General features: G+C 40.2%; 1 protein-coding gene across 2 annotated transcripts in view; it reads right to left on the bottom strand.

Annotated features, from left to right (window-relative positions):
* Window positions 1-4245: 4245 nt before the first annotated feature.
* Window positions 4246-24112, bottom strand: part of LOC110973148 (stromal interaction molecule homolog) — a 47592-nt gene continuing 27725 nt past the window's right edge. Inside the window, exons 7-15 of one of the 2 annotated variants that reach the window (XM_022223713.2) lie at window positions 16129-16336; window positions 14855-15022; window positions 14508-14608; window positions 14008-14159; window positions 12573-12602; window positions 9658-9783; window positions 8871-9063; window positions 7623-7831; window positions 4246-6217 (exon numbers count right to left, since the gene is read on the bottom strand). In XM_022223713.2, coding sequence (XP_022079405.2) covers window positions 6078-6217; window positions 7623-7831; window positions 8871-9063; window positions 9658-9783; window positions 12573-12602; window positions 14008-14159; window positions 14508-14608; window positions 14855-15022; window positions 16129-16336 — 1327 coding nt within the window. In that variant the 3' untranslated portion in view covers window positions 4246-6077. The remainder of the gene's footprint in view (window positions 6218-7622; window positions 7832-8870; window positions 9064-9657; window positions 9784-12572; window positions 12603-14007; window positions 14160-14507; window positions 14609-14854; window positions 15023-16128; window positions 16337-24112) is intronic. The other variant, XM_022223715.2, reaches the window with a different exon arrangement.

Here is a 24112-nt window from a genome sequence, read left to right as displayed (position 1 = left end):
TCCGTTAAATGCATTTTATAAAACAGACGGCAATTGAAATGAAGACGGAGACCATGGCTGGGTAAATACGACATTGAAGAAATCATTAACCAATTCTTTTGGAAATTTTTGGTTTAAAATGCGAGAACACACCAACGTTTCACGAATTGATAAGTTAGGTACATTGAATGATAACTAAGATGAGTTTGAGTAAAAATCGTCAGAAATCTGGATGAGGGGAAGAGTAAACTATGATTCGTCATCAGGATTCCAGACTTTCCCTAACTTTTCCAAGTAAAAGGGAAGTATAAGCAAGATGGGGCAAATACAAAAGTTAACAGGAAAACACAACCATACGTATAACGGAAAACTGAGGGAATGTTACATTATGACAGATGCATACAATTTGTGTCATTGCAAAAGCAAATACAAGGCACAAGATGGAATCCATTCATACTACCACACAGATGTAAGAAATAACATAGTTTTTTCTTTTTCCCCCATAAATATACACACCTTGGCACTCGCAAGATTCAGTCAAATTTTAACTTTTTCTCTAACTTTAATTTGCCTTTCCAACATTGAAACCATCAAAAGCACACGGACATGCGGATAACAGGGTCAATATAATTTTCACGTGTGAAGTTTTTCCATCACTCCATTTTTCCGATCGGGGAGAGATTGGTGGAAACTAAAATATTCACAAAATAATCAGTAGAGGTTTTGAGGGCCCCACAGCAGCGTAGGGTCTCTGGTATGCATTTGTGTTAGCCTACTTGTGTTCTACATCAACTTCCGTAGAAACATCTTTTAAAAGAGATTGTTTTAAAAATCCTGAAATCAGGAAACTCCTGATGGAAAAAATCCTGAAAATCCTGACAAATCTCTTTTCCCGCCACCTTACTCGCATAGCCTACATTTCCACCGAAATAACTAACTGGAGAACGGGCAACAGTAAAATGAAACCCAACGAAAGAAATGTAGCACCCAATAATTACAGAAACAAGAGAAAATTCCACAAACTGATATATTAAAATAATTCAAAGACTTAACGACAGGTCACTTTTTGGAATGACTTGCCAATGCCGATGCATACTACTGTACGCGACTCCACTTGCTTCATTAACTTCATGTAATGCAATTGGTCACTGCTCCATTATTGAAGAAACTGTTACAATTTGTTAAAATACGCCGTGTTCGCAATCATACTCATGTTCACAGATTCTCAGATTAATGCATTCCTAACTTCATCACTCTATGTGGACATTTTCATATCGTGAGTTTACAAACAAAATTACAAATCAAAACGAGTCAACAGTTTTGTACGCAAAAATACAAGGAACGATGTCTCGGGTTAGGAAAAGTGTCCGAACTTATGTTTATGGTAAATTTACCTTGACGGGGGGGAGGGTCGGTCGATTGGGAAAAATAGCGGTAAACAAAAATTTCTTTTATCCCAGAAATTCTTATTATTTGCTTTCTTTCTTTCTTTTTCTTGGTAGGACACTCCAGACAGAGTCACCAGCATGAAAAAAATATTTCTCCTCGGTCGGAACCAAAATAAGGGTCCGTTGAAATGCAAGCCATAGAACATACGGATGGCCTAAGCTGAATTCGTTTTACGGTCGACATGTCATGAATTTCTGGCATATTCGGAGCCATCACAGGGGATGAAAATCACAAATGTCCCTGGCAATACCTCAGAACTGACCCCCTTCCACCGTTAACAGTTTAGCAGCGAGCTAATGCTGAGTGCTCCCCCCCCCCTTCCATCCCACCCCCGGAAAAAAACTTGGCGACGCCCATGAGCATACTACATCCACAACTACGTTAACACGAACGTACACCCCACAGAAACAAGCGCCACGAAGGCATGGAATACTTTTGTTACTAGAACCATGAAATGAAAAAAAAAAAACCGGAAAACTGCCGTCGTGAAACAAGCTGGTTAACTGACCGTTCAGGCCTGCTGAACAGTCCCACTACAAAACAACCTCAATGGTTACACAGCCAAAACCAATTAACATTGCTGATGAACAAAACCCAGCAAAATCTAAAAGGCAAAACAACCAAATTTAAAAAGAAACAGTCACATAGACCCAAAGCCATGACGGTACGCTTTGTTTACATGTGTGCTTTCCTATTCTTGCGGTCGGACATCCGGGAACTTCTGAACATTATCAAATAGCACGAAGGCCTAAGGGTAAATTTACCCCCTTTGCCGCGTGTTAAATATTCGTAGTGACGTCATGCGGACTGCAAGAATAGGGACTTAATGGATCGCGTCCGAACTCACTGCCACAGGAAAGCAAGACGGCATTAAGTTTCCAGTCTATTAGACACATCAAACATCAAGACAGAAAGCATTTTGATGCAATTTTTGACCTTTGGCCTTAATAAATGACTATGGGCGAGTTGATAGCCTTCCACAATGAAAGAAAAGAGTATTAAACTTTAGTAACTGAATATAAACTGAAATTACAACAAGGAAACAACAGCCAAAAAAATAGTAATCTGATTAAAATATAATGTTAGCCTTTCCGAACTTACTCTGTGCAAATACCATGTAAAAATGACACAGACACACGAATTATGTATTATTCACTGAATTAGGCCTACACAACATCATTCCATTTTACACCATACTGATTTCATATGGGAAAAAATTAGTTTGAGTGGTTTTGTTATAATTTTGGTTTATACAAAATATATTGTTCTTGTAAGTACAACACGAGAAAAATACACCCACTGTACATTCATCAAGAAGAGGTCCTCCTTTGAAGCAAATATACATGGATGCGATCTTGGCAAAACAGAAATTCTACAACGCATACTTAATTCAATAACCGAACTACTTAAAGTGCTGAACTGAATATTGTAAGTGAACAAGACGTACAGGGACAATGGACAGCAAGCTTTAGGTTTCAAGTATAGGATGTGAGCCATTGAACACTGTGAGCAAAGTTCAAGTACTTAAATCGAAATGACACCGCAGACAAAACAATCATAAATATACATTATGATGCAACAAAATGAACACCAAGAACTTAGGAACTCATGTTGTGAACTCATCCAACTAAATGTAGGAAAGGTTTGCTGTGTCAACCTTCCTTTTGAAGATGGGGCGAAAAGTCCATTTCAAATCTTAGTTTGGAGGTGACGGTCACCCAGTAAAAAGCTCTGTCTTAAAGTTTTCACAGTACATATATTATAAATTACATGCTTTCCATAGTAAAACAATGTTTAAAATTGAACTGACATCAGTTACTAACCTTCTGTCAACATAAATCCATTACTGTTAGTAACAGTGAGGTATTTTTCACCAAGTGCAGAAAAAAACACTTCTCCATTCCGAACACTTAATCACAACATCAAAACAAACCAAAATCCTCACAAACCCAAAAGAAAAATGTGGAATGACAGAGTTCAATACAAGTTAAAGCCAAGTATGTAAATGTACATCACTTTTGTGACTGGCAATTATTAACATGCATTTCACGCAGTGGAGTAACTAAGGTTATGCACAGGAAACCCTCTCCAGGCCCCCTGCCACACCCCCCCCCCCGAATTCTGAGAAAACAAAAAAATAACTCTGCAAATATGACCATTACTCATTAAGTACTCCCTCCATAAATCCTAGTTACCCCACTGAACTGATTCAACATTTTTGGTTGCTATAGATACAGACAATGGATTGCTATAGTTACAGATGATTAAAAAGCTGAACTATTTATACACAGGGTAGTTTGAGGCACTGTCAAGATCAAACTAAGTGTGCATAGTATAAATTATTTTTTGCATTTATGTACCTTGTATAACCTTGTGGTATAACTGATGTCCGCTGTGACAGTTCACTGTTGTTTGTGCACATCAGAGGTGCAAAACACAGCTGAAGTGAATCCAAGGGTATCTGCTCATCCAACAGCGCATTTAACGCCAATTACAAGATACTAATGAGTGAAGACGATGAAGAAATGTTCAGTTTTAGAGGTGGGAGGAAAACCCCGAATAAATGTTTCAGGGAAAACCCACGGACTCAAGTTAGAACTGAAAACCCAATCCACATGTGGACGGAGCCTGATTTTGAACCCAGGCCCCATAAAAGGTGGGAAAGAATCACTAAACCACCCTGACTCCCCTGTATCAGTGGCCTCTGGGTGCTAAAAAAACACCATTCAAACCCAGGCCCCATAAAAGGTGGGGAAGAATCATTACACCACCCTGACCCCCCTGAATCAGTGGCCTCTGGATGGACCAATGTAACAAATCACAATGGACGACAACTCTGTTACACCGTGGTATACTGATAGTTAATGAGACTGTGGTCATCTGAGTAACAAGCACTTGTATGAAATCAGAAACTTTACTTAGGAATGCGACAGTTACTTTTCTTTTCTTTCTTTGTTGGGGGGATACTTTTTTGCACTTACTCTAACAAATGAATCAACATCAATATTGGAAGTTTACAATCGCAACTGATGATTTCAACAGACGGCAACCTACGGAAACCACAGACTATTGACAAATTGACCAAAATACTGCTTCTCTGCTGGTGAGCATTTGCTTCCAATTTAAAAGCTGGCTCATGAGCTCTCTGTACAAGTACTCCTCGGCAGGACAAAGTATTCCTTACACTCCCAAGTTAATCTTATCAATTTGCATGTAATCTGGCCCATTTGTTTCTTATAACCCCTCGGTGGTTTCACTTTGAAAAAGCTCAGTGCAGAGGAAAAAAACAAGCATGATATAAGACATCATTTTGCTGTGAATGGTCATAAGAGCAAATTTAATTCTACAGTAACATCTGTATGGAGTATGACCAAGGATGTGCCCCCTTTTCCGTGTAAACATTGTCGAAATGTAAATACACAATCCATCCGACTGCACAGATTTTACGTAGAATTATTTCTTTCCAATCTTTTGAAACTGCTTTGTCTAAATTGTTTAGAAGCTGTATCAAATTGTAAGGGAAGTCTTTCCACTCCATCTGCTACAAACAGTTTAACTGTCACACAAATGAACATCAACCCATGCATTGGAAAGTTGAGTTGTGTTCACATATGTTTCTGTCTGGGGAGGGATTGAGACAATGTGGATTTCATAATAGAGGGATGAGAAGCGGTTTGCAGTGAGCTTTTGTAAACTGCAACCTCCTGGGCATGAAAAGGCTCTCACACATTTCAGTATCTCACATTTTCTGCTGAATATCCAACACTTGGTCTCTTGCAGCTGCATTGTGAATGACAGTCTGTGACAAGTTGCTGCATCCTAGCTACCCGAGCACAAACAGCTGGGAGCATTGATGAGTGTACTCACAAGATCATCAAATTACACGCTTGAGAGAGAGTGACAGAATGGGTCGGGAACATCTCTCTCCTGTACACCTGCTGCACAACAGCAGAGCTAGAAACACAACACTGTATCCTAAGACCCAAGGCATGAGCTGGCAAACAGTTCCATCAGTATCCCAGCAAAACTGCAATGGTGCCCCATGTTGGTGTAACATAGGCCTCACTGCCAAGTTGTATTCCTCAATCTCTCTGCATGGTCTGACCACCAGCAAAATACATTAATTCTACTGTATGTCTATCAGCTCTTACTGTTTGAGTCTAGTCACAGACCCAGTTTTCAGTTTTCAACTGTATCAGTATTTTACTTGCATCCATGAGTTCCGCCTACATTTCTTCCGCAAACGTCCATTGACTTGAAGTCAATCCTCACATCACTTATGTCAGGAGGCAGCTCGCTTCCCGATCTCATTTCTTTGTATATCACAGGCTGACCATGGCGCGCTCACTACTTTCCAATGGAGTCAGTAACCACGAGTTCAGTAACCAGTCCACAGGTCATCACTGAAGTTCCTCTGCATGTCAAAGGCACGGCATTCTTCTTACTGTTAAATACATTTGGCTCTTGAGATTTCAGAGATTTTTTTAGGCTCTGTCCTTCGTTTTTCTTTGTCCGTCTGCCCATCCGTGTACTGGCTTTGGGGCTGTGAGGTTCATTAACAGGTTTTCAGCCTCTCAGTCTTTGTGCTGGAGGACAGGCCTGGTATTCTCAGCCGTTTCTCTGTACTGGCTTTGGGGCTGTGAGGTTCATTAACAGGTTTTCAGCCTCTCAGTCTTTGTGCTGGAGGACAGGCCTGGTATTCTCAGCCGTTTCTTTTTCTTCTTCTCCTCTTCCATTTCCAGGCTGTCTGTGTCACCGTCCGGCTGGGACAAGCTGCTTTTCTTGAAGTCTGAAATAGCAACCAAATCAGGATTTTGAAATAAGACAAAGCCAATTGCAAATCATCAACTTATCACAAAGAGTACTCAAAGTGTTGAGAATTGAATATATCGTGTCTCAAACAGATCCCTTGGCTAAAACAGGAGGTTCCACATAATTTACTTTACCAAATGTTATTACTTTGAACAGGCCTTGAAATCCTCATTTTGCACAAAAGGGTTCCAAGCATACAGATGCTTTTGGTATATTTCCTAATACCCCCCCCAAAAAAAGTTACGGCTTTTCCTTGGTCACTGGGCATTCTTGGTGGAAAGCTGCCTGAATCATCCAAAGCCCATAAATGTATGGAAAATGATCACTCAATGTTTCTGTTCTTAAACTTTGAAGCACCATTGATCTTAGTATAAATCCACAATGGTTGGGCTCTACTTTCCACAATCCTCCAAAATCTCTTCGTGAGTTTTGAAGGACATGGGAAGATCAGAGGTGAGAAACTTGTCAGTGCAAATATTGACGAATGATATAAAGCGGTAAGGCAAGTAATTACTTCCAGGTGCTCTAGCTGTTTTGCGAATTATTAAAAAAAAAGATTTGGGCCGACAGGGCTGGTTTACAACTAAAATGACCAAGGGACCATCTGCAACAGAATGAGGTCATAGTATTTAGGCCTCATCTTCTTTCATGAAGCAGTTTTTTTTATACCAGATGTTAATGTTTACTTTCATTTCCACTGTTGTCATTGTTACAGTTACTTTCCTTTTGAAGTTTGATGCTGGGGGACTTTGTACCTGTTCGGTATTGCATTTTGTAACAGCTGTCTCTCTAAGATAACATGTATGGTCATTCTATAAATTAGGGATCCAATTTCTTTTGTGTCCCTGTCACATCTGACATGATTTCTAAAGTTCAGAACACATTTTCTAATGTCCACGGATGATGAATTAACGCAAATTACCAGCCAAATAAATATAAATAGCTTGAAATCAATTTCAGTGATACTTCCACTTCAAATTACACAGGTCAGGTGTAAAAGCGACACAAACACATCACACTTTGGGACCCCAAATTTATAGAATGACCCAGATGTAGTTTTTGAAAGAATGGGCAACTCCACATTTTATTCAGCATACTGTTGTGATTTTCTACCAAAAAAAACTAGAATACACTGATGAAAACGTGGACTTGATTAGTTCTAAAGAAACTACCATGAATTCAGAATATCGGATCTCAAACTTCACCTGAATACTGATATTTTCAACACGCAAAACTTTTGATCTCATACCATTCATGATATTACTGGTATAATTATTTCTATTACATCATTTTGAACTTCCAAATGGAGCCCAAGTTTCTTCAAAAATGTGAAGGGCCTTGACGCTAATGTGCCCAAGAAAAGCTGCTAAGAAAACCTTTACCTTTCTTGGCCTTTCTGTTGTCAAGGCCCTTGGGCGAGTCGGTGTGCCTCTTGCCATTTTCTGCACTGCTGGCGACCAGGCTCGCCAGGGCATTCTCTGACTGGGATACGTGCAGAGTCTGCGGCTGGTGGCTGTGGGAATGACTGCTGGCGGTTTGGTTGTGCTCAGGCTGTACGGGGGGTGAGTGGGCTACTGCAAAGTTTGAAGGGCTTTGGAAAGAATCAAAGTTGACGATCAAATTTAGATGTTCATTAACAGGAAGTGCAATGCATGTCTGTGAGCCCATTAAGCTGTGTGTACGTACATGTACATGTATTTATGTAGACACTTGAAGTAAACTACAATTTTAGCATTAATCAGCTCTGAGGGGATTCCTACCACACACTGACTGAACTCTTAGTTTCATGTCATTTTTCTCAACATTTTTGCTTTCAGGTTCACTTGTTTATCTCATCTTGAGACTGGCAAAGGCCAGATTATATGAGACAGGGACAAAAAATAAAAAGGTGGTGACTTAAAGATCACATAACAGGCAAAACCACCAATACAACAGCTACACAATATCAAATATTACTCAAGTTCATAATGAAAGAATTAAAAAGCTAAAAAGGAATTAAAACCAGAAAGGTATCATTTTTTAAATATATATCAGATTTATCAAATATGGAACTGGGCTTTGGTAAAAGAACAGTACCTGTTTCTTGTGTGCATTCGGGATATTTAATCACCATTTCTGAGGTTCCAACTAAGACACTGATATGTACATCGCAGTATTTATTCTCATTTTGATGCCAAACCCTTCAATGAACTCAAGACAACACTTTTCTTCAAGTCCATCTAAGCCAAAGGTGTCAAATGCTTCCACATATGAAACTGTACTTATCAGCACAATCGGTACATGGTCTACAAGGACAGACTGAAAATTCTACCTTTTTCTCAAAGTTTCAAGGCAAAAGGTCAAAGCATAGTTATGATTTTATTGCTTCTTCTCAACTCTGTTACAGAATGAATAAAAATGTTATCATGGTCACGACGGAACTTCAAGCCAATCAGAACACTTACAGCTAATGCCAATCATGCTAAATGCGAGCAATGTACCTTGATTCTCTTTGACCCCAGCTCAGCAAAAAGATCTTTTGCTTCAGCCATGAGACACGGGTGGATCCTCCAAATTCCAAATGCCACTTGAATATAGTTAGATTCCTTGGACTTCAAGTGAAATAAGGGAAGGAGGTATCAGCAACTTACTCATTAAGGTACGTGCTACTCCGCGGGGATGGGGTCCTGGCTTTGGGCATGGCAAGGTTGGAGGGGTTCATCTGGTTCAGTGATGACCCGTAGCTGGCAATGTTGTTGGTGCTCTTCGACTTCTTCATGCCAAGCTGGTCCCCGGACAGAGAGAGAGTACTGGATGTGTGGGACTGGCGAGGCAGGGTGCTGCCTGAGAAATGACAAGAATAGAGGCTGCGTCTGGTTTGCTTGTCTGAAGCACTACTATCATCCAGCCTCTTAAAACCATCACAAGACCCCACCACATGAGCAACACAAGACTATCAGTCTGACAACGACACTGCTCCAGTCTTAGTCTTTGCTAGCTGCAGATAATTGCCTACGCACTGACGACAGATGTAGCCGCCCACGAAATCTGTCTCCCACCCTAAACACTTTGTCCAATATCATCACAATGTACGTGTATTTTTTTCCTGCAATATGCCTTCAGTTTTTCGAGCACTGCTGATAATTTTGACATCACTACAAATGACCACAAATGACCATGCCTATCTCAGATTGAATTTAAACTTCACAAATGTACTCATAATGAACGTCTGTACAAAGAAATGCCAAGTTTATAAAGGATCAGGCTTGGGAAAGCCAAGTTAGCTATGTCCCCCCCCCATCCAAAAAAGTCCAACTGCTTCTAGGATTACTGTCTACAAAATCAACAACACTAAGATCTTGAACCCATCACTGGACCAGGCACTTAGCTATATGAAAGCCAGGCAAGGCTTGTAAAAAACTGACAAAAGTGACTCACTGGCATGCAGCGCCGACAGGTACGTTGGTGGGGGTGGCATATCTTCGTCACACTCATCTAGCCCCATGGGGGCATTGGCCTCCACGTGAGCTAAACTGCCCACCACCATAGCAGCACCAATGGAACCTGTTACACAAAACAAAACCAAAAAAAAGAACGAGCTATTAAGAATGAGCAATTCAAGAAGTGCCCATAGCCATCAGAATTCTTTTCTCTTCTAACTGAATATACCAAAGAATGCATGGTATATTCCTTCCCATGTTTCTAAGATTCCCCATGGAGGACGTGGAGTATACACTGAATAAGGGAATGCAGGGTTTTCATGACAGGCCATATTGGGTGACAGCAGGGTGCACTGCAAAGACGGCCCACCCAAAGTGAAAGCAAAACTTCAAGGTGTTACATACAGTCACTCTGAATTCATCAACAGTAACATTTTCCTGTGCGAATCTGCATTCTGCAGACACATTTTTTATCCAGAATTTCAAAGATTGGCAGAAACCTGATTCAACAGAGTTCCATATCATTACAAAGCTCTTTCCTCTTTTCCATTCGATGTCACTGAAAACTGAACACTTGAACTTTCCAGATAACATCTACATGTACTTCATGTTAACAGGCCAAAACTTACTTGTTCAACTTTGGCAACAAAGATACAGCTACTTTAGCTTTATTAAGAGAAATAAAAACCTGACACTAACCTACTACAAGAAGGAAACACAACCTCTATAGCCCTGACTACACAGCCAGGCAGTACCGCTAGTTGACATTCAACCCAAACAAATTTGAGAATTATTTCTCACAGGTCACAAATTCAGACCTCGTCCATTATCAAGAGGTACCGTAACTCCCCTGAAAAAGATGTCTGATGATCACACGCCTTCAAAACTGAAAAAAGCATTCCAATGTCTATACAAATGTACAGGAAAACACTGATGTATGAGAGGCCATAGCCTACATGTAATGAGACCAGTTATTCCAATGGAAATATGGATGCAAATGGAGATGGGCATCTATGAATATATTCTAACTGTCCCACACCCTTAAATATCTACACTGAAGTTTGGAGAATTCATCGGGACAAAGGGCTTCAATCTCCTTCTGAAGTACTGGGGTACACAGAATGTGCCACTGGTATCCTGCACAGAAAAGGAACTTAAAGGATTCTGAGAACTTCCTGGCAAAAATACTAGAGGTAAGTTGTTCAAAGGTTTGCAAGACTGATGCAGGTGACTTGACCTTAATGATTTTTTTATAAGTGTTTCCAGGGCAGCTTTTACCATAACATGGTGTGACTTTAAAATGTGGACGGAAAATACGGGTAGATGCGACTACAGCCCTATGTGTCCCACCACCATTTTCTAAGGTGTGCTACAGTATATGACGCTACATAACAGCTACAGAAACCTAAGACCGTCCAAGTCAATGAGGGATGGCCACATGGGTTGTTAGTCTGCATCTCAGAACTCAACACTTTCAACAGAATCAAATTAAAAAAATCCAAAAGAAAGTAACCAAGATCTATTGAGACAATTAGGAGGTTCATATTCCTCTATTAGGAAAAGGAAGATGACTTCCCAAGATGCAGGGAATCAAAGCTGTGTTAAATGAACACGTTCATGTGCTTCAGTTGATAGCCAGGATTTGTACTGTATTTTTATGCACAAGATATCAACCACGAAAAAACTTCCCTTCTGGGATGGATTACATTTATCTTCAAATTAAACATGTAGGACCACAACTGCGACACTTACTGATGGGGAAAGCTTGGGCCAAAAGAAGGCAAGTGTGCTTTGGGCCTGGTTCAAGGCAGCAAATAATGTTTGAAACCAAACAGGACAGAATGCGGAGGCACGCATGGCAAACTTCACGATCATGCATCCTGTACTTCTGCTTTTCAATCAAAAAGAAAGCAAGGAAAATCCATTGCACGGCAGGCGAATCTGGATTACGTAAAGTTTTACGGAGATTTTTTAGGGACATTCTAGACATGTACATGCTACGTTGTAGTCAAATTTACCAAGTAAAACCGATGGACCAAAATTGAATAACTGGGCTTTAAATTTAGAAGAGATCTATTTTGACTCAAAACCTGATGAAAATGCCATCATGCGTTGTATTTGCAAAATGCAAGCCGGGTCCTTCGGCAAACATTGGGGCATTTCTTGTACAACTCCGTAGGGTGTCAACTCATTTAGAGTACTCAGCCAAAGCAGTCATGGTACTTGGCCTTTATCATATTTTGGTCTGATTGGGATCTCCAAAAGAGACTTGACCACAACACTGCGCACATGCAAATGCCCATGAACATTCCGTAAGTTATGAGCTGACATGCACTGATTCAGCATGCTCTTGGAGAGAAGTACATGTACCAACCCGAAGACCTGGCCAATTGTATTTTAATTCCTTTATGTTGCCTGGATTTCAAATAAAATGTGAAAATAAGTGCGGCTTTCAAATCCAGGTATTTTCAATACATTTAGGACAGAGATTAACCACAGGGGATGCAAATATCTTTCAAGGCAATGTCTTCGGGTACATTCAGAACTGTTAATTTTTCGGAAAAGCGACTTTTTTGACACGCACATCTATCACAACACTCAGATTATCAAGTCTAGTAAAACTTCACCGTAATATCAATTAACAACTGATTTTTAGTAAGCCTGAACAAATATTTCTCATTACATCAAACACACAAAATAAAGAAGTGTTTGAAACCACCTAAACAGAAGAAACAATTTACAGGAGAGTTTCCCAGTGAAGAATGAGCTGAGAAGGGAAAAAAACAATGAACTAAATCTAGAGAGTTAGGCCCGAAAAGGGCGATCAGATGTTAGAGAAACAAACGGTTCCACCGATGCGGATGGAGGCGACGACAAGGTGCAAAAATAAAGTGTGGAATGGAAAACTCGTACCTCCAAACGCAAGGGCACTCCTCACAGACTCTGTAGCGGTCGGGTGTGTACAAAAAGCAGTCGTGAATTAAAACCTTGATATTTGTTGTCAGGAAATATATACACCTGGTGTGTTCACTGCTCACTGACAGGCCTTCAGGAGCAAACTATACACAATTTGCTGTGTAAGAGCGACATTGAAGTTCCCTGAAAAAGCAATGTTACCCTTCTGCACTGGCAAGATGAAGCAATTCTGGTGATCTACTGGGTTAAGATCAATGCAATTATTAATGGCTATCTGTGAACAAGTTGGAAGAGATCTGCAATTTTCAGGGGAAACCGCATGAAGCCGGGCGATAGACTTGTTCACTAAAGGCACGGCCCAGGATGTTGCGGACTGACAAACTCTTTGTGGCACTCTGCAGATTCCTAATGGGCCCAATTTGTTCTGAAGGAAACACTGCCAAGTCAATTTCTGTGCTAAGTAGACATGAGCAGAGAACAATGGCTGGTAATATACTTTGCATGGCAGTTTGGCTGCTAACCCATTTTTGCTAAGCAAACATTGTTTGTGCTTAGCAAATTTCTGAAGGCAAAGCTTTTCTAATAATACACATTTGTCAGTGGAAAAAGCTATGCGGAAGCGATGATCGTCTAAAGTCAACAGGCCTGATGTGTACATTAAAGCTGTCACATTATTTGACTTAAATAGCAATTTGTAAAAATTAGTCATGTGATTAACCACTTCCTGCCAGGGAGCCTGGTACCGGAGACCTTGGCCATATACACATGCCCAGGGTGTCTGAAATCGGAACTTTCTTTATAAAAAAAAGAAGCTGCTTGGCATTTTGAGAAAAAGTTTACTTGCTGTCAGTCAGCTGCTGGGACTTTCTGGGACTGGGAGTGCTGGCCATTTTTAGCAGAGGTAATCCATTGTTGTTTTGAAACAGTACCATTGTTTGCCACTGCCAGCACCCGCGGATTATCAGCGGGAAAAAAGCTCTCCAGCACTCCAGTGATGAGCGATACAATACCATGGAATCTGGCCACAGACAGCACCGCCATCCAGCAATGCACTGGGCCAACTTCAAGAACAAGGAGGATATTACGCAACACCACACAATGGGGCTCTTTACTGGGCTGCAGGCGTGGCTGCAATACTCACACATAGATGGAGGTCGCCTGTCAGATAAGACTCACCACAAGACAGTCATTTGTTTGGGTGTAAACGTATGTGTCCAGTAAATGAAGATACGAATTTTTGAAGAATTCTGAAAACGGAAAAATATGAAAAAGCGCCTGGGAGCGGGTGATGCATGCCGCTATCTCCACTCGGCAGGAAGTGGTTCTTCACAATGGTGGATTTGGGAGGAATCAAGGAAGTCTTTTCGCATAGTGTCTGGAAGTTGGAGTTGATAAGCCACTACCAACAGGATGACTAGGGGTTCCTACTCACTTGTGGAGGAATCGGGCATGGTGACCCCTAGTGTGGTTATTAAATGATGGATGCCGGGGTTATTGACGATATTGAAATCGCACAGCCCTTCCACCATCGCCCAGCGATGTAACCGCTCCTTCAGCTCTGTGGTAACTTCTGCTAGAGCGGACCTGGAATCAAGAGGTGAATTTGAGAGACAATCATCCTAATCAATCAAGATCACATCATTTGTTTGTTACGTTCCTTATTCCACTTCTACTGTAAAGTCAGTAAACTGTCCTTGAGTTTTTGTTTTTATTCTTTGATTGGAATTTCTGGATTCTCAAAAGTCTTTCCACAGCTTCAGATAGCGTGTAAGAATGGCCAGGAAGTCACAGCTAGTATAACCTTTGACTTGGAACCAGCTGATTTCAATTTTCTAAGCTAGACACTCAGGGTGCACAGGAACTGCAGGACAATGTCGAAATCATATGATTAGCATGAATACAAAGCTCTCTACATACGTGTGAGGACTTTACCTTGCGTTGACTATTCTCGCATCCACATCGTCTAGAATGCTTCCGTGGGCAATACGGAATGAACCCATGAAGGTGCTTCGCTTTTTTCTGATTTTCTCCACCTGCGGAACAGAAAATTAAAGCCTTCAGGTACTGTTCACAGAACACAAAGCTTTTGTTACAAGCACAAATAACCCATGAACTTGTTTTTTTTAATCAAAGGTTGTTCACCCTTGAAACTGCTTTCAAAATCTAACAGTCGTTTGTTTTTTAAAATTTCATTTCTGGCAATTATAGTTTCACCAGTGCTTGCCCGAAGCCAGGTAAGCACTTTACAATCAATTGGATTTGCTCCCCTGTCAACTCACCACATCTTTGGCTTCCCTGAGCTGCTTGTCTGCCGAGCTCCTCTTAAAGGTGTAGTATTTCTTCTCAATTTCGTAGGTCAGCTGCAGCCACTGCTGCAGGGATGGTGGAGGGCGCCATTCGCTGCCACTTTCTAGCCGCCTCTCAGCCTCTTGCAATGCATTCCGCAGCTGACCAAAAGAACAAACAGATTGAGTTGAAAAGTGATTTATCGAGCAAAGGGAGTTATGAGCGTTGATCAGTACGCTCCACCCTAGAGGCCAGTTCAAATTGGCACAAAGCAAACCTGAATGCAGATTTGCGACGTCAGATCAAATACTCGCACTTTAAATTCTGAAAAGTTGCACACATGTCAATCTATGGCAATAGTTCACTACAAATATTTGTTGTCAAATTTGTTTTGCTTTCACGCTGACCTGAAGTATGAACTGGCCTTAAGGCTGATGACATGACATGCAAGAAAGGTGGAAAGCTGTTGCATGATAGATTCTGCAGTTAACAATATGCTGTATACCGGTAACTGTATTGAGCCATTAAAGGCTGATGTTCATCCAGTACACTGCACAATACAACAACGCGCACTGTTGCATTCAGTTGAATTGAGCAAATACTCATAGCTTTCACGGATTAGCTGCATAGTGTAAACCTGCCGGGGATTGTGGTTCTCTAAATGGATAGGAATTTGCCACTCTTTGCCATAACACCAAACTTTAATCACATCCTTCAACATGAAAGACACCAACCTTCACCCATCAACCAAATCCAGGCCTATGCCGGTCAAGCCAGAATTACTGGAATGAGTGGCATGACCTCTGCATAAACAGTTCTCCACAACACTTAAAATTACATATAAATCTTCAACATTACATACTTTTTAAGTGGCTCTTAAGAAAGAGCCTGGTCCAAGGATTAAGCGAAACGACATGCTTCGCAAAAAAAGAAATGAGGGCCAGTTACGCAAAATGATCAGCATAATGCTCAGGCTGGTAATCAGATTTTGCTCGGCAAAGTTGTTCTGTGCCTTCAGCAGCTTTAGGAAACTGTCTCAGACCACTTGAAGAACAAATTTATACACCTTTGTACAGAGTCACCTTGTTTTAAAACGTGACTTTCAGTAATTGCTTAAAGCCACATTTGCCATATCCAAATCAACTGGCTACGGCTAGGAGTAACACATGCCCTTGTGGGACGTGACTGAGGCAGCAACAAGTCACTTCCTAAGTCAAGTGCATTATTTCCAGCCAAAGCCGTAATCATTCAGATGCGGCCCTCTCACCTGCGCTAATTCCTCTTCGGCCAGCCGCAGTTTCTCCTCCAGTTCGTCCTGTGTGTTACAGCCCCCTCCGTCTCTTGTGTCAGCCTTCCTAGCCTCCCTCAACCTCTCTGCTTCCTGCATGGCCCGTGATATCTGGTCTGTCAGCTTGGCCTCGATGGTCTGCTTCTCCCGGATGGCGGTCTGGTGTTCCTCCTGGGCTTTGTCCAATCTGGAAACCAAACAATAATAACAACAAAAAGTTCTTCATTTATAAAGCACAATATCATACAGGTTCAAAAGTGCCATACAACGAAATGGACTAAACATGGTCCAGCCAATGGCTCACATGGGCGCCTCAGGCAGCAGCCAAATGACTCACATCCACCTACATCTGTAAAGATGAGACAGTAAGAAGCAGTTTTAGAGATAAATGAGAGAAAGAATGAAACGAATGAAGGGATGAAACAAGAGGAAAATTTGTCATTTCTTGAGGCACTAGTATTATAAACGTATTTTAGCACACTAAAAACCAACCTTCATGTACATGTACATGTACCATATACATGAAGGTGTAGGGCTATGAGAAAAAACACTTAGGGAACCTGGGGAATGCATTACAATAATGTACCAGTCCTGTTGAAACAGGTTGGTCACACATGTACACATACACGTACCGGTAGGTTGCAGGGAAACCAGAAGAACCAGGCAAGGAGTTCCATCCAAGTTCACTAAGCTGAAAGGAACTGCTGGAATATCCATTTATATTACATGTTCATGAAGCTGCTACACTGTACATACATGCAAGTACATGTAGATGAAGCAAGAACAGGTGGAAAGTCAAGTTGGCTTAACTTTCATGCCAAACTGTGTGCCCAGTGTCACTTTTGATTACACATACATGTACTGGTAGTATCCCATATAATGCCAAATTCTGGATGCTTCCAAACACCTGGATTTCAATAATGCAAGGAGTCCCTGCAGGACCTACATTGTACATGTATGGACACCTGATGTCCTAATAGGCATATAACAGAGAAGCTGAAGTTTCAAACACTGAAGATAATCTGAAAGTTCCAAAGTTGTAGTTTAGAAAACTGTATGTGCATGTAGGAGAATACCGGTAAATGTGTCTACATGTATTTTAAGAGCCGAAGAATAATCTCTAAGGGTATAACAGGCTCCGCTTTGAAAACAGGTGCAAGTGATTATACAACTACTAAAGTACCGGTATGCTAGGGTTTCCCGGTACATACAATACAAATTGTGCTTCAGTTTAATTAAAATAATTAAATAAATTAAATAAGTACATGTACGCTGATGTATGCATGCACATGTACATATTTGTATCTACATGTAAAACTCTGGAAAACCACAGACCAATCGGCAATGATACACCATTGATGCGATGAATTTTTCTCTTTAAAAGTCCCAATGACTTTATATTCATTTCAACTGAATGTGTACTGGTATTTTCAGTAATTTCTGAAGGTGACGTCTGTACAGATTACATGTACATTGTACATGTACGAAGGGAACTACATGTACATGTACTCCATGGAAGTTTCTGAACATGATGCAATCTGGCAGATGCACGTACATGTACATGTGAGCTTGAACCAGTGAGACTGTATAATAGAGGATTGTTCTGCTTATGCCATTACAGGACTGCGGAGACGGCACAGTATTCACCCTTTGAATGACCCCCCCAACGCTACACCCATCTGACAATGTCTGGATAGTGATCCATGCTGCCTGATCTATTAACATTTAGGTCCAAATAGTCAGTTTCAATTTCGAGGCCTGATTCACACACACAATGCCGTGTAAACTGCTAAAGAAAACAATGCTATTGGCTTCCAAGGTTTGCCCCAACTGTTCCCGTTATGGTTGCATTTGGTCTTAAATAACAACACCGGTAAAAAAAAAACTACCACTCATCAAATAATTTTATTATATATGTATGCTCTTCTGCAATAAAATTCTCCAGGCTTCTGAACTTACATGCAACATGGTATGCCAGACACAGCCCTAATCATAGATTGTGATAAGATACTATAGCACTGTACAGTAAAGTGTACTTGTCAAAGTACGTGCACATGTATGTATACCACACAGGTGGTAAGGGTTTACATATGTATAGTTTTTAGATATATTTGTTCCCCATCATTTCCCACAAGTGTCTTTCAATTAATATTTGCAAGCTTATTATATTTTCAGTAGGAAAGATATAGATTACATACAATACCGGGTGTTTCCTAAATGTACAGGTATACCGGTCCATTTACATCAAAATGTCTTCGTAATTATGCCTTTTTTCCCCTGCAAAACTCAGAAATGCACCTGTGCCTAAATTAAACTTGTTTTCAATTTTCGTTCAGCTATTTCCAAGGGTACCGGTATTTATTTCTGTACCGCGTACCTTTATGAAATTTATGATGACTACTGAAACAGTATATTGGAAACAACCCTCAATGTCTGTGTACAAGAAATGCTGCAATTGATCATATTCTGCCAGCTTCAGTTTCCTTTCTTTAGTGATGCATTGCTGCTTAAGTGCACGACAAAATAAGCAACCCATTCCCGGAATGTTTAGTGTCCTCCCATATTGACATCGCCGCAACACAAAGGTGGATGCATGGGGGCCAAAAAACCAGAGGGGAAAAATGAGTGAAAGATACATGTACACGTTTGGTCTGTTTCCTTTCTTTCAAAAACCATAGATCCACTAAATATAGCTCCGCCCCACAGGAAGACCATAAGGCCTAAGGTTACATGAAAAAATTTGTTAGCCCCGCCCAAAAGCCAGATTGCCCCACCCTCTAAAATTTGGTACTGAATCTAATCTTGCAGCAACAAAACCCTCAATCCTCCCAAAACCATGGACCATCGAAATGTTTAAAAAGTGAACTTTTCAATATAAGCAACCCTAAAGGGATGCCAAATACACATGTACATGTACAGTAGATTTTATACAAAGGAAATACATGTACATATTTGTAGGTCTACAGCTGCACAAAAAGCATGCGAGAAAAATTCATCACAAGACCCCTTTAGCCTATACATGTACAGGTACATGTACATGTGCGTACCTCGCACAGCGAGGCAGAAAATATTGCACATACATCAGTGACATGGAAATAGCTAATGAGATACATGTATGTAGTCACGCTCTATTTCCATGCTAAGAGAGTAAAAAATGATTACAAGTGAAGCAAATATATAATTTCTCCACACTCTTGCCGACTGTTGCCCGAAGAGTTAAAATCTCAGTCTGAGGAACTGTATTACCATTGGTCAGAGTAATAACAGTAAGTACAGTACAGCCAAGTACATGTACATCTATAAAAAAAACTGCCTTTACCAATTTCTCTTGAGGCATATTGGTAACAAGCTGTAAAGCATACACACATGTACATGTACATCTATTATCGTGAATTACTGGCTTATTGTTAGAATGATCATGTTTCTGTGGGTATCCTATTTCTAAGGCATTATTCATTGCCGGATACAGTATCTCATTTTCGACAGGCTCGTTTGTTATTTTTCATAACTTCAATGTCTGTACCTCATTAAAATCCAATCATGATTATCTGTGCATAAATAATTTAATTTAATTTAATCTAATGCTGCTTGTAACAAGGCATACATGTAGATGTATAGTTCCTGAGGGTGGCAGAAATTGTAAACCAAGTGGAAAGGGAAAACCTTTCTCATAATCTGCTCAGTGTTCTCCATTCTACAAAAGTGTATGTGCATGTACATATAGCCTGGCATGCAGCCCCACCAAGTTTTGGTGGTTCTCCCATCATATATTTTTGAAGGTTCCGTGACCACAAATACCGGTATCTCTCATATCTGACCACCAAAGTTCAAATTTTGGGTGCAACATACATGTACATGTAAATTCTGGAATGTTTCATCTTACACGGCATTATCTTGTCAAAGAAAATGTCTATGAATACAATAAGTGTCTGAAATGGCTTCCAGGTTTCGCCCAAACATTCAACCTGTAAGATATCTCCTACAACAACCACTTTAGACCGGAACTCCAGAATCATTGACAGGTGCATACCGCTTTTTCAGGGGGGGGAGAGCACCAACAGCTGATAAACTGTGGTAGTATTTTGAAAGAATTTGTTTTTCATGACCAGCGCAGTCTTCATTTATACAGTACATGTACAATTGACATCAATCAACCAGTACATCCAACTTCAGGTTTGGTTACATCAAACAAAAATTTGTTCTTTAATCATGCACCAGTATATTTTGGGACACATCTGGAAGGGTTTTGATACAAACGTGTGTACATGTCCTGGTAAGTACTGTTACAAGTATGTACATTGTACTGGTGCATGTACATGTACAGTATGTATCCTAAGGACATTTGTATTGGTTTCATGCTAAAATAAATTTCAATAAATTTGACACGGACACATACATGTACATGTACATGTACCATACACTGTACATACATACATGTACCTGTTCATGTACCGTACATGTAGGTCAGAATATGATAGTACATACCATGAACTGAGCATGTGATTGTGTCTATTATTTGTAGCATTCAGGCATGTCCATGGATAGAATATGATTCCGGCACATGTACATGTATTTGAAGAAAATGTTCAAAAAGAGAGCATTCATCTGCAAACAGATGTGCAGAGAATGTTGGCATAACCTACATACATATGTAAATATGTCCAGAAGAGTTACAATGATACATGTACAATGGATCTCAAACATGATGCACAAGTACAAGCACACAGTAATGACCACATGTACTGTACATGTAACGTATATGTACTGGTCACCGTATTCAGCACTGTTATGGCCAAGCGCCTTGCATAAATGGACCCCTTAAGAATGATCAAACCCATGCACATTTGATATTCATCAACTGAAAAGCATACCAAATTTTGCTAGTTTCATTTTCCGATACATGTAGCTGTGAAACTGCCACAGCTGCTATCAACAAAGAGTGCCGGAACATGTACACGTATGTACTTCATACACGTGTCAATACCGGAACCCATTCCAGTACGTTACCCTAATGCACACTCACGCAGCCACTTCCCGGTACTTTATGGGTGTTTTCTCACCAAGTGCTTGAGATTTTACTGACATTTGTAAATATTTGCCATATGGTTCATATTTGGGAATGCTGATCACTAATCATAAATGTACATGTAGTACACTACTATGTGAGTACCATGAGGTTTTTCATATAATGGAACAGTATTGCAGAATTGTCAGACGGTCATTAGCAGGGTTAGCCAATTTTCATCACTTTGATTAAAATCAACAGTTTAAATCACCATTTAACTCTGAAGATTTCAACCAATTTGTGATATTTTTTCTTCAAAGTTCCGCACATTTTAAATGGAAAATACCCTTCTGTAAATCCTTTAGCTTATAGTTTTCAATCCAGTACCTCATTCCATGGGTTTTACACACAAAATTCTTCTGGGGCTTTGCTCCCACCTTTAAAAATCATCAATTAATTTCTTCTCATTATCTGCTCTCTACAGATTTCTTCCAGCTGAAGAGTTTACGGAACAGTGCCAGAGGCATTTTCAGAGAATTTTAGGTTTTGCTTTCAGTTAATGATTAAATAACGAACATACAGGTGCATCAAAAATGACATAAGTACATGTACTCGTACATGTAAAGGATGTACATGCACACGTAAATGTGCAATAACATGTACTTTTGGGAGGACAGTATCCCAGAAACTACATCATGGAAGTGCACCAGTACATTACATCCAAATCATGGAAGTGCACGCACATACACCAGTACATGTACATGTACACGTAGTGTGTGTGAATGCAAACCTGTTGTTACTGGGCAAACGTCAGCCCTGGAGAACTATTTGTGACCGGCTCTGCAAAAAGGTACAAATGTCGCATTTTTAAATTTGAGTTACATTTATTTATTCACGTCCTACCGGTAAGCTTTCACTTGATATATAATTCATCCCAGTGGCATTTTGCATTTTGCAGTTATTTGCCATTTGCATATTCATATAATTTCATTTCATTACACATGCTTTTTGAGATTATATAATGAACAGAAAGATTAAACTTAAATTAGACACTCTCTTGGTTTTCCTTAGCAACAGAGGCTTTCTGGTCTAGCAGTTGGCATCAAAATATTTCCAAATATTTTCACCCTCGGCACATGGAATGGGCCATTACGCATTTTTCCATTGTGTGACTTAATACGCCTTTGTGCAGAGCAGATCACATTTACGTAGAATGAGAAGCTCATAAATTGTCTCTTGAATGGACGATGTTCTGAATGTACTTCTCGGGCAAAGCAAGACCAATTACAGACAAACTACCGGTTCTACATACTGTACATGAATGTGTATCAATTCTGAGAAATGTGCTTGACCCACAACTTTCCCCCATTTTCAGCCAACACCCCCCCCTACTTGGGCCAATCATTGTTCCACACAAAACATCTCCAAGAACAAAATATAAACTGATACACATGTACATGTGAAGGCCTGCACAGAATCAAGTTGTAACTGGTTAAGATATTTTGAAATTAAACCTGTTCCTCATTTGTCTACCTTACACGTAATTACCCTTACAGACACACTAAACTTACACACATGTTCACCCATTTCAATTTGTCAAAGTGTTTTAATTTTTCTCGCAATAAAATATGCGCATACAGTCGAACCTCATTAATAAGAACACTGTAAATGCAAGATTCTGCTCATTATATGGACATGTTTTTGCTCCCAATCCTTTTTTTTTTAAATTGTTTTCATTCTTGATAATATAAGGTTCCTGTTATAACAAGGTACATGTACTGCACTTTGCCAAGTCCTCAAAGGTCCTCTTTTGAGGTTGGACTCATGGACTGTACAAACAATATGACAATTCTTTTGTTCTCATAATGTAGTTTAGTATTTTACATTCTAAAACTGAAAAAACCTACAGAAAACTATCCTATTTCCTTCGTTTAGTGATGGCCTTTTCAACTGGGGTTTTCTTCCCATTTCAGTATTAAATTTGTTTCAGAAATTTCAGAATGTTCCTGTTTTTCTTTCGATGGGAAGCATTGACTAAAAAACAGTCCAGATTTCTTCTTTGGAATGAGAGAGAAACTTGCATTTTATTTTATTCTGATATTTAAGAGACAATGAGATGCCAGAACAAATTGCTGTGTGTTAACAAATGCCAGACAATCGTGAATTATAGACACATTTATTTCATTTCATCATTTCCTGTGTTTCATCTTGATATATACGTACACCCATTTGCCTTTTTTTTTACAAAGCACAGGTATCAGTTCCATGCAAAGGCTTGAATACAGCCCACAAAAGAAAGAGCACTGGTACCAGTACTAGCTGGTACACGCAAAGGCTTTAATACAGCCCACAAAAGAAAGAGCACTAGTACCGGTACTACATGTAGCTGGTACACACAAAGGCTTGAATAGAGCCCACAAAAGAAACAGCACTGGTACCGGTACTAGCTGGTACACACAAAGGCTTGCATACAGCCAACAAAAGAAAAAGCACTGGTGCCGGTACTAGCTGGTACACGCAAAGGCTTGAATACAGCCCACAAAAGAAACAGCACTGGTACCAGTACTAGCTGGTACATGTACACGCAGAGGCTTGATTACAGCCCACAAAAGAAACAGCACTAGTACAAGTACTAGCTGGTGCACGCCAAGGCTTTAATACAGCCCACAAAAGAAACAGCACTGGTACCGGTATAGCTGGTACACGCAAAGGCTTGAATACAGCCCACAAAAGAAACAGCACTGGTACCAGTACTAGCTGGTACACGAAAAGGCTTGAATACAGCCCACAAAAGAAAAAGCACTGGTACCAGTACTAGCTGGTACACACAAAGGCTTGAATACAGCCCACAAAAGAAAAAGCACTAGTACCGGTACTAGCTGGTACACGCAAAGGCTTAAATACAGCCCACAAAAGAAAAAGCACTGGTACCGGTATAGCTGGTACACACAAAGGCTT

The sequence above is a fragment of the Acanthaster planci genome, linkage group LG02 (genome assembly GCF_054643075.1).
Source record: "Acanthaster planci isolate LZ-2023a linkage group LG02, COTS_SCS, whole genome shotgun sequence".
Classification (NCBI taxonomy): domain Eukaryota; kingdom Metazoa; phylum Echinodermata; class Asteroidea; order Valvatida; family Acanthasteridae; genus Acanthaster; species Acanthaster planci.
The sequence above is the reverse complement of the archived record's forward strand: the minus strand, read 5'-3'. Positions and strand labels throughout refer to the sequence as shown.